Consider the following 12637-nt stretch of genomic DNA (forward strand, 5'->3'; position numbering starts at 1 on the left):
AACAATGCTTATTACAAAATTGTTCATAGAAGTATTTTTTTATAATAGCAAAAAATCAGAAATTTTCAACAATTAATATTGGGTAAATAAATTACTGTACGTCTATATGATGTTCTAGAAAGAATGGCATGAGAAGGGTTTTTTGTATGATGTTAACAGAAAACAGAAAATTATAAAATTGTATGTATACTGCAATTCTATCAATATTTTTGTTAAAATATTTTATGTGTCTACACACATGGAACTCACACCAAAGTGTTACTTTTTTTAGAATAGATTCTCTGCAGAAGGTCAAGTACAGGTAATTTTCTTTTTCTTTTTTTCCCAACTTTTGTTTTTGTCTATTTATGACAACAAACATATATCATTTGAGCAATATGAAAAATGTAAATGTTATTTAAACTACTGAGAGGCTGAGAATCTAAACACAGTGAATAATTAGAACTTTCATAAGTTTGCCTTACTTACATATGTTTGCAATGAGTAGCAACTTATAAATCTAAAAGTCAAAATTAGATTTTATTAGACTGAACAGAAGAAGGGAACTCAGGATCTAAATGCATAAATAATATGATGGATATAAAATTAATTCAATCGTCAAATTGCTACAATAAAGTTTCCCGACACTGCTATCTTTACTTTATTCTACTCTACTATTTTATTTCATTTCATTTTATTTGCCATGCCGTGCTGTTTGGGATATCTTGGTCCCCCGACCAGAGATTGAACCTGTGCCCTCGGCAATGAAAGTGTGGAGTCCTAACCACTGCACCACCAGGGAATTCCCTATCTTTCCTAGATTTTAATCCCTCACTATTATATGTTCAGTATTTATTATTAATAATGCTTTCTCTGCTATATCCAACATACAAATCAGAGAAATCTTTCCCTCTAATCTCCTCCCCAGTTGGTGATATCAGTCTTTACTCAGTTGCTCTCATATTAAAATGCATTCCAGTTTAATTTTTTGAAAACAGCATATTAAAAATCCAAGTCACTACCATCGAGTGTATTATCAGCACTCAAACAAAAACAAACACTTACATCATTCTCTTGCCCATCAGTGCCTGTACTGTGAACGTCGGGATAATGTTTCAGAAACTGGGCTACGTAGGTCATAATAGACTTCTCATCTGGTTTATCCACATCAACATCTGGAAAAACCAAACCCAAATGTGAATAAATTAAATAGCATTAAAAAGATTTTAATAATACAAACTTTGAAATCTAGAGAATATACCAAAAGACACTGTCCTAAATGCAAAAGAAAAATAGAGTACTATTTAGAGATGGTGACAGGAAAAACCAGTTTAGTCTGGATAATCCATGGGGGAAATTTTACGACTCAGAAAGACGACATATTTTAACCAAGAGCTTTTAGGAAAGTAGTACATGTTTCATTTAAATAATCTCTACACTCATCAGAAATATGAGATATATATAGTTGTTCCTACATTCTGTCTAGTTACTAAAATACAAATGATATGTACATTTCAGAGTTGGGGTAGATGAGTAGTAAAACATGCTAACAGATGTGGCACTGAATGACAAGTGACTACGTAGTCTACATACTACATATGGCCAAATATCAATTTATTTTAGAAAAGAGAGAGATGCCTTATGTCCAAGTCCTTATGCAGCTTCTCCATTGTGGAGCCTTCCGTCTAAGTCACTGTACTTTGAACAATCAAGTACTCTTTGAGTGAAACAGAGCCTGAAAAGATCTCAATCACTGTCATTTTAAAGTATATAGATGTTTACCTAATTAAATCAGTAAAAATCAAGCAAAGATATTTATATGAATTTAGTAATTATAGAATCTGGGTAAGACTGGATACATAAAAAGTGTTGAATGTTTTCAACAAGTCTTAAATATCCCTTTTAAAGGCAATGGAATAAGGGGTTACATTTGGAGATTAGAAATACAATATCTGCACCAATAGAGAAAAAAAACCAGAACAAACAAAAACCATGAAAATCAAAATATAAAACTGCCCTAATATTTTGTATTGTTTCTTGCGATTTGAAATATAATTTCTAGCGACCATCAATGTAGGATTTAAGAAGTGGTACAACTCTTAAAAGACTTAAAGATAATGTATTCTGGAATTCACGAGATGACTCAGAGGTGATTTTAGAAATGATAAGATCACTGATGTGGAGAATGCATGTGAAGAATAAAACTTTCATGAAGAGTGAAAGTGGAAACATTTAATACATGACTTAATATAGTATATGTTTTTAAATACACATGCGACTAAATCATAAAACAATTGTTATAATAGATACTGGTCTATTTAATCTGTATTCCTAAGAGTTTATATGTTCAAGTTGGCTAAAAACTTTTTTGAAGTGGAAGTTCTCATTAGGAAAATAATCACTTTATATGTGGGATAGCCTTGCATGTGGGCAAACTCAATTTCTGATGATCAAAGAAAATATTAAGATCCTCTGATCTGGTGGATATGAAAGAACCATTCATATCCTCCTCCTATCCTACTCTAGGAAGAAATTTCAGCTCTGATGCATTCTCTGAAGTGAGGGCTGTGATATTTGTGTGTCTTTCCCCTTGAGCTGAGTAGTGTCCTGGATACTACTGGCTTTGTGTGTGTGTGGTGTGTGTGTGTGAAGACACAAGGTGGAAAGTCCTTGGCTCCCCTAGTGAGACTGGAGGGGGGGCGGGCACCACAGGTCCCTAAAATGTCAAGGGATCTCCATGCTGGCCGTAATCTCGGGTAGACACTGTTTTAGAGCTAGAAATGTTCATTCTGAAATCTCATCTTTAAAAATAACTTGTGGGACTTCCCTGGTGGTCCAGTGGTAAAGAATCCACCTTCCAATGAAGGGGACACAGGTTTGATCCCCGGTCGGGGAACTAAGATCCCACATGCTGCAGGGCAACTAAGCCTGCGCCGCAGCTACTGAGCTCGCACGCTCTGAAGCCCTCGCGCCACAACTAGAGAGAAGCCCACGTGCCACAGTGAAGACCCGATGCAGCCAAAAAAAACAGGTAAAATAAATAAAATAAAATATTTTAAAAAAACTTGCTTTCGCTGTATTTACATTTTTGCATTCATTAATGGAAATTTCCATAATTACCAAGCCAAATAAGGCATTATCTGGGACTTTTGGAAAATTCACTTTGACCCTTTTATTTCAATTTAACAAACAACTAGAAGTTTATTAAAGGCATCAAAATTGCCTTTTGAAGGCTTGACAGAGTTAACTCCATTTCCAGAAAGTCTTAAAATTCACAGCCTCACCAAGAAGTTGCCAAGAAATTCTAGTGAAAGATATTAGGTCAATCACTTGGGTAGTTTTCCTGACTGACACCTAAATACTGGGTAGTTATCAACATTTCTAAGTTTCTAATGACTAACATTTTAAAGATACGCTCTGAGATTACTAACAATTTTTTACTCTTCCGGATTCTCCTCCTCGCAGTACACTCACTTGTAAAACTTTCATTCCATCCTGAGGTACACTGAGTAAGTACAATTCCCCTGGCTGGTACCACCCATGTCAAGGGCTGTTAGGAGCAACACAGCTGTATTTTGCTCCCATGTATAGTGGCAAATATTTTTCCAAAAGAAAACTGGTGCAGGAAGATACTATTCCTTCCCACTTTTCAAAGTTTTCTGACCTCTCGGAAGGCATCTGTAATATCTGGGTTTAAGACATACAACCCTACTGAGTTGAGGGATACAAGAGCCAGCAGTCGCTCAACGTGCCTTCGGGATCTAGGAGTCTCGGGATTCCCAGCTCCGTTTCAGCAATAGTGAAAGCCTCCTCCAGGTTTTCCCGGTTAGATCTTCCTTTCACCTTCTCCAAGTCCACTAGTTCCGGTTGAATAGCATGGATGACTGAATGAAAGGCCACTCCACTTCTCCAACTCCGCCCGAAGTCTTTTACTTCTATTCCGCTCTGCCTTTAAAGAAAATAATGATAATGTCACTTTCTAAGCAGGTAATGCACACTTCCTCAAAGACTCAATCTAATCCTCCTCGGCAGTGGACGATGGGCAGTTAGCTATACCGGTATACTGGTTTTGAGAAAAAATAAGCAAAGCAAAATTTTTAATGGGTACCAAGATAAGGTGTAGAAATTCTGGTTCCATACTTAAAGCGTTTTCTATATTAGAGTTTTCAGTAATTGAAAGACTCAATGGAAAGCACATTTTTAAAGGAAACCAATAGAGAGAAAAAACACCTGACAAAATAAAAAAAGGGAACATTTTAAAAACACCGAAACTGGTAACAATTCACCATTGTGTATTTTTTTGAAGAAGTCTCTAACACATTTCTAATGAGAATGACAAGCAGCCTGTGTTGTACATGCACAGATGATAACAGATAGATATAATGTGGCTGAATTATATCAAATGCTGTAGAATGAACAAAATGCAAATGGTTGTGACGATGTCTCTAAACTAGTCACAAAAAACCCTATACTCGACATAAGTACAGACAAGATTCATTTACCCTACCATCAAACTGTTTGAGCAAATTGTTTTTTAAACTCTTTTTATAGAATTGCCTTGAGGGCAATGTGCTGGTGGCAAATCTTTGCTCTTTCGTGGATTTACTTCAAAGCCAGATATGATCACTAAGAAGTGATGCAAGTTTGTAGCAATATTTTGGTGTTGAAAAAACAAGCGAGGCGAGCTCACAATGAATAATTTTTCTCTACATGTAACTTATCAACCATAAAGACAGTTTCAAAAAGAGTTGCAAAGATGTCTTTGAGCAACATTTTTTGCTTAAGTCTAGAGCCTTTAAAAGTGATCAATAAATTAGGTAACATTCAGTAGATAAATATTCTGGTAGTTTCTTTTTAGAAATTTAGTCTCATTACAGTTGTTTCTAAATAAAGCAGAAATAATATCACTGAATTCTTCTTTTCTACTATATTCTCAAAATTTCCACAAACTGTAAGAGACAGTATATCTTACTGATACCGTGATTAATATAAAAAGTTGGTAAATGTCCTTACATTTTCTCTCTGCAAACTTTAAGCTTCACTTTAAATCATGTTCTACCAATGTATACTGAGTTTCCATAAAATATATTGTGCTAAAAATAACATCCTTGGACCTAATCACTGGCTTCTTAAATAAATATTTTAAAAACAATTTTGTAAGATTGCAGCAACATCTCTTAGTTCTTTTAGAGTTTCTGTCTCTGGTGGTAGAGATTTAATTTTTTCAGACAATGCCTGACACACTGGCAAATGTCCAGCCAGGTTAAACAGTATGTTCTTATTATCTATTCATTTGTACATTTGCTGCTGATTTTTCTTCCTATATTTTCCATTTGCCAACAGTTCCCCATTTCAAAACGTTTTTGTATGCACAGTCTCTTTATGCCACCTCACATTATTTTTTTAATTTTATTTTACATTTTTTTTTATTTTTTTGTATTTTTTATTTTTTTTATACAGCAGGTTCTTATTAGTTATCTATTTTATACATATTAGTGTATTTATATCAAATTACATTTTAACAAATTGAGTTCTGGTTCAAGATGGCAGAGTAGAAGGACGTGCTCTCACTCCCTCTTGCGAGAACACCGGAATCACAACTAACTGCTGAACAATCATTGACAGGAAGACACTGGAACTCACCAAAAAAGATACCCCACAACCAAAGACAAAGGAGAAGTCACAATGAGACGGTAGGAGGGGCACAATCACAATAAAATCAAATCCCATAACTGCTGGGTGGGTGACTCACAAACTGGAGAACACTTATACCACAGAAGTCCACCACTGGAGTGAAGGTTCTGAGCCCCACGTCAGGCTTCCCAAGCTGGGGGTCCTGCAATGGGAGGAGGAATTCCTAGAGAATCAGACTTTGAAGGCTAGCGGGATTTCACTGCAGGACTTCTACAAGACTACGGGAAACAGAGACTCCACTCTTGGAGGGCACACACAAAGTAGTGTGCATATCAGCACCCTGGGGGAAGGAGCAGTGACACCATAGGAGACTAAACCAGACCTACCTGCTAGTGTTGCAGGGTCTCCTGCAGAGGTGGGGGGTGGCTCTATCTCACTGTGAAGACAAGGACACTGGCAGCAGAAATTCTGGGAAGTACTCCTTGGCTTGATCCCTCCCAGAGTCCACCATTAGCCCCACCAAAGAGCCCAGGGAGACTCCAATGTTGGGTTGCCTCAGGTCAAACAACCAACAGGGAGGAAACCCAGCCTCACCCATCATCAGACAAGCGGATTAAAGTTTTACTGAGCTCTGCCCACCAGAGCAATAGCCAGCTCTACCCACCACCAGTCCCTCCCATCAGGAAACTTGCACAGGTTTCTTAGATAGCCTCACCCACCAGAGGGCACACAGCAGAAGCAAGAAGAACTACAGTCCTGCAGCCTGTGGAACTAAAACCACATTCACAGAAAGATAGACAAGATGAAAAGGCAGAGGGCTATGTACCAGATGAAGCAACAAGATAAAACTTCAGAAAAACAACTAAATGAAGTGGAGATAGGCAACCTTCCAGAAATAGAATTCAGAATAATGATGGTGAAGATGACCCAGGACCTCAGAAAAAGAATGGAGGCAAAGATCAAGAAGATGCAAGAAATGTTTAACAAAGACCTAGAAGAAGAATTGAAGAACAAAAAACAGAGATGAACAATACAATAACTGAGAGGAAAAATACACTAGAAGGAATCAATAGCAGAATAACTGAGGCTGAAGAACGGATAAGTGACCTGGAAGACAGAATGGTGGAATTCACTGCTGTAGAACAGAATAGAGAAAAAAGAATGAAAAGAAATGAAGACAGCCTAACAGACCTCTGGGACAACATGAAATGCACCCCTATATTCACATTACAGGGGTCCTAGAAGGAGAAGAGAGAGAGAAAGGACCAGAGAAAATATCTGAAGAGATAAGAGTCGAAAACTTCTCTAACATGGGAAAGGAAATAGCCACCCAACTCCAGAAAGTGCAGAGAGTCTCATACAGGAGAAACCCAAGGAGAAACACGCCAAGACACATAGTAATCAAATCGGCAAAAATTAAAGACAAAGAAAAATTATTGAAATCAGCAAGGGAAAAACAACAAATAACATACAAGGGAACTCCCATACGGTTTAACAGCTGATTTCTCAGCAGAAATTCTACAAACCAGAAGGGAGTGCCATGATATACTTAAAGTAATGAGAGGGAAGAACCTACAAACAAGATTACTCTACCCAGCAAGGATCTCATTCAGATTCTGGGGAGAAATCAAAAGCTTTCCTGACAAGCAAAAGCTAAGAGAATTCAGCACCACCAAACCAGCTCTACAACAATGCTAAAAGAACTTCTCTAAGTGGGAAACACAACAGAAGAAAAGGACCCACAAAACCAAACCCAAAACAATTAACAAAATGGTAATAGGAACATACATATCAATAATTACCTTAAATTTGAATGGATTAAATGCTCCAACCAAAAGACACAGGCTTGCTAAATGGATACAAAAACAAGACCCATATATATGCTGTCTACAAGAGACCCACTTCAGACCTAGGGACACATACAGTCTGAAAGTGAGGGGATGGAAAAAGATACTCCATGCAAATGGAAATCAAAAGAAAGCTGGAGTAGCCATACTCATGTCAGATAAAATAGACTTTAAAATAAAGAATGTTATAAGACACAAGGAAGGACACTACATAATGATCAAGATATCAATCCAAGAAGAAGATGTAACATTTATAAATATATATGCACCCAACATAGAAGCACCTCAATACATAAGGCAACCGCTAAAAGCTATAAAAGGGGAAATCGACAGTAACACAATAACAGTGGGGGATTTTAACACCTCACTTACACCAATGGACAGATCATCCAAACAGAAAATTAATAAGGAAACACAAGCTTTAAATGACATAATAGACCAGATAGATTTAATTGATATTTATAGGACATTCCATCCAAAAACAGCAGATTACGCTTTATTCTCAAGTGCACATGGAACATTCTCCAGGATAGATAACATCTTGGGTCACAAATCAAGGCCTCAGTAAATTTAAGAAAACTGAAATCGTATCAAGCATCTTTTCCAACCACAACGCTATAAGATTAGAAATCACTTACAGGGAAAAAAACGTAACAAACACAAACACACGGACGCTAAACAATACATTACTAAACAACCCAGAGATCACTGAAGAAATCAAAGGGAATTCAAAACATACCTAGAGAAAAATGACAATAAAAACACAACGATCCAAAACCTATGGGATGCAGCAAAAGCAGTTCTAAGAGGGAAGTTCATAACTATACAAGCCTACTTCAAGAAACAAGAAAAATCTCAAATAAACAATCTAAACTTACACCTAAAGGAACTAGAGAGAGAAGAACAAACAAAACCTAAAGTTAGCAGAAGGAAAGAAATCATAAAGATCAGAGCAGAAGTAAATGAAATAGAAACAAAGAAAACAATAGCAAAGATCAATAAAACTAAAAGCTGGTTCTTGGAGAAGATAAACAAAATTGATAAACCATTAGCCAGATTCATCAAGAAAAAGAGGGAGAGGACTCAAATCAATAAAATTAGAAATGAAAAAGGAGAAGTTACAACAGACACCGCAGAAATACAAAGCATCCTAAGAGACTACTACAAGCAACTCTATACCAATAAAATGGACAACCTGTAAGAAATGGACAAATTTTTAGAGAGGTATAACCTTCCAAGACTGAACCAGGAAGAAATAGAAAATATGAACAGACCAATCACAAGTAATGAAATTTAAACTGTGATTAAAAATCTTCCAACAAACAGAAGTCCAGGACCAGATGGCTTCACAGGTGAATTCTATCAAACATTTAAAGAAGAGCTAACACCCATCCTTCTCAAACTCTTCCAAAACATTGCAGAGGAAGGAACACTCCCAAACTCATTCTACGAGGCCACCATCACCCTGATACAAAAACCAGACAAAGATACTACAAAAAAAGAAAATTACAGACCAATATCACTGATGAATATACATGCAAAAATCCTCAACAAAATACTAGCAAACAGAATCCAACAACATATTAAAGGGATCATACACCATGATCAAGTGTGTTTATCAATATACGCAAATCAATCAATGTGATACACCATATTAAATAATTGAAGAGTAAAAACCATACGATCGTCTCAATAGATGCAGAGAAAGCTTTTGACAAAATTCAATACCCATTTATGATAAAAACTCTCAGAAAGAGGGCATAGAGGGAACCTACCTCAACATAATAAAGGCCATGTACGACAAAGCCACAGCAAACATCATTCTCAATAGTGAAAAACTGAAAGCATTTCCTCTAAGATCAGGAACAAGACAAGGAGGTCCACTCTCACCACTATTATTCAACATAGTATTTGAAGTCCTAGCCACGGCAATCAGAGAAGAAAAAGAAATAAAAGGAATACAAATTGGAAAAGAAGTAAAACTGTCATTGTTTGCAGACAACATGATACTATACATAGAGAATCCTAAAGAGGCCACCAGAAAACTATTAGAGCTAATCGATGAATTTGGTAAAGTTGCAGGATACAAAATTAATGCATAGAAATCTCTTGCATTCCTATACACTAACAATGAAAGGTCAGAAAGAGAAATTAAGTAAACAATCCCATTTAGCATTGCAACAAAATGAATAAAATACCTAGGAATAAACCTACCTATGGAGACAAAAGACCTTTATGCAGAAAACTATAAGACACTGATGAGAGAAATTAAAGATGATACCAACAGATGGAGAGATATGCCATGTTCTTGGATTGGAAGAATCAATATTGTGAAAATGACTATACTACCCAAAGCAATCTACAGATTCAATGCAATCTCTATCAAATTACCAATGGCATTTTTTACATAACTAGAAGAAAAAATCTTAAAATTTGTATGGAGACACAAAAGACCCCAAATAGCCAAAGCAGTCTTGAGAACAAAAAACGGAGCTGGAGGAATCAGACTCCCTGACTTCAGACTATACTACAAAGCTACAGTAAGCAAGACAATATGGTACTGGCACAGAAACAGAAATATAGATCAATGGAACAAGATAGAAAGCCCAGAGATAAACCCACACACCTATGGTCAACTAATCTATGACAAAGGAGGCAAGAACATACAATGGAGAAAAGACAGTCTCTTCAATAAGTGGTGCTGGGAAAACTGGACAGCTACATGTAAAAGAATGAAATTAGAACACTCCCTAACACCATAAACAAAAAGAAACTCAAAATGGATTAGAGACCTATATGTAAGACCAGACACTATAAAACCCTTAGAGGAAAACATAGGAAGAACACTCTTTGACATAAACCACAGCAAGGTCTTTTTTGATCCACCTCCTAGAGTAATGGAAATAAAAACAAAAATAAACAAATTGGAACTAATGAAACCTAAAAGCTTTTGCACAGCAAAGGAAATCATAAACAAGATGAAAAGACAACCCACAGAATGGGAGAAAATATTTGCAAACGAATCAACAGACAAAGGATTAATCTCCAAAATAAACAGCTCATGCAGCTCAATATTAAAAAAACAAAGAACCCAATCCAAAAATGGGCAGAAGACCTAAATAGACTTTTCTCCAAAGAAGACATACAGATGGCCAAGAGGCACATGAAAAGTTGCTCAACATCACTAATTATTAGGGAACTGCAAATCAAAACTACAATGAGGTATCACCTCACACCAGTTAGAATGGGCATCATCAGAAAATCTACAAACAACAAATGCTGGAGAGGGTGTGGAGAAAAGGGAACCTTCTTGCACTGTTGGTGGGAATGTAAATTGTTACAGCCACTATGGAGAACAGTATGCAGGTTCCTTAAAAAACTAAAAATAGAGTTACCATATGATCCAGCAATCCCACTACTGGGCATATACCCAGACAAAACCATAACTCAAAAAGACTCATGTAACACAATGTTTATTGCAGCACTATTTACAATAGCCAGGTCACGGAAGCAACCTAAATGTCCATTGACAGACTAATGGATAAAGAAGATGTGGTACATATATACATTGGAATATTACTCAGCCATAAAAAGGAATGAAACTGGGTCATTTGTAGAGATGTGGGTGGATCTAGAGACCGTCATACAGAGTGAAGTAAGTCAGAAACAGAAAAACAAATATCGTATATTAATGCATATATGTGGAACCTTGAAAAATGGTACAGATCAACCAGTTTGCAGGGCAGAAATAGAGACACAGATGTAGAAAACCAACGTATGGACAGCAAGGGGGGAAAGCGGCCAGGGGTGGGGGTGGTGATGTGATGAATTGGGAGATTAGGATTGACATGTATACACTGATGTGTGTAAAATGGATGACTAATAAGAACCTGCTGTATAAAAAAAAAAAAAGAAAACTAAAAAAAAAAATTAAGGTGGGTGTAAATAAGTGAACAGCTGATAAATATTCATCATGTATTAGATATTTTCTGATTTTCTTGAATTTTATTGTATATATAAAATGTTTTCCTAAATATTCACCATGTTGGAACAATTAAAAATGGTTTGTTACATGGTCTTCCTCCTTATTTGTTGAATACACACACACACACAGACGCACGCACACACACTTATAATGTTTTGTATTAGATCAAACTAGTAGGTGATATTCCTAAAAAGCTTTAGTCCAAGCCTCTGAACTGTAGATACAAAATCAAAGAAAATGTAGATACCTCACTTAAAGAAGTGATACAAACTGAAAGAAACTTAGATACATCACTTAAAGAAGTACATCCAATTTATAGGCTAATAAATATTTGCTTCAAGTTATTTTGAATGGGTCTGTATACACATGTCTTCATTTGTTTGGTTATCTTACTGATTTTTGTCCTAAAATACAACTGTTCTTAGACATTTGAAAAGAAGGTATGCAAATGTCAGACATGCTTTCATTTCTGACAGTATAGATAGCAGATGAAATTGGTAAAAAAAAAAAAAAAAAGAAGGGGGGATTAACTATCTTGTGTTACTGAAACAGTTTTTTGATTTACTTATCAAGTATTTTGAAATTTTATATGAAACCTCAATACACTCCGACAATTTGGTGCTCACTGGATGTTTTATCCTTTCTCGCCATCTTCAGTCTTGTGAGATGGATAAACCTTCACACTACGGAGTCTCACAAATGATAATTTTACAGACATGTCATATACTGAACTAGGTACAGATTCTAAAGTTATTTTATCCATGTCAGGTAAGAAATTGCTTGAAAAATAAATACCAGGATAGTGTAAAATAGCTTTTAGAAAAATTATCGACAATGTGGGAGCATGACAGAATCATGTGTTCATTCCAGACTATTCATGGCAGAAAGCGGTCATCTCCCTAAATCTCTACAATTTATGCAGCTGTTAAATAAATGGATCTCATTGAGGTGTTGATAGGTGGAGAATCCTTGGGTCCACAAATCTGGACATTTATACAGGTAAGGAAAATACAACTTCCACCAATGTTACAAACATACAAGTTGCAGGAATGACGATTACTATTAGACCCCTGCACATCATGTGTGAAACAAAACTTATGCAGGAAAACTCCAACATCATTGAATTTGATTTTATTTCAAGCTATATAATATTAAATGAAAATTTATTTACTTTGTTTAATTAAATGCTGTG

At 36.0% G+C, this 12637-nt stretch overlaps 1 protein-coding gene across 16 annotated transcripts in view; it reads right to left on the reverse strand.

Annotated features, from left to right (window-relative positions):
* SYNE1 (spectrin repeat containing nuclear envelope protein 1) overlaps positions 1–12637 on the reverse strand; it is a 465530-nt gene that overhangs the window by 332746 nt on the left and 120147 nt on the right. For all 16 annotated transcript variants that reach the window (XM_079939340.1, XM_079939347.1, XM_079939346.1 and 13 more), the window contains 2 exons: positions 3732–3928; positions 1045–1154 (listed from right to left, as the gene is read on the reverse strand). In XM_079939340.1, the coding sequence (XP_079795466.1) occupies positions 1045–1154; positions 3732–3928 (307 nt within the window). The remainder of the gene's footprint in view (positions 1–1044; positions 1155–3731; positions 3929–12637) is intronic.

This window comes from Stenella coeruleoalba (assembly GCF_951394435.1).
Source record: "Stenella coeruleoalba genome assembly, chromosome: 12".
Classification (NCBI taxonomy): Eukaryota; Metazoa; Chordata; class Mammalia; order Artiodactyla; family Delphinidae; genus Stenella; species Stenella coeruleoalba.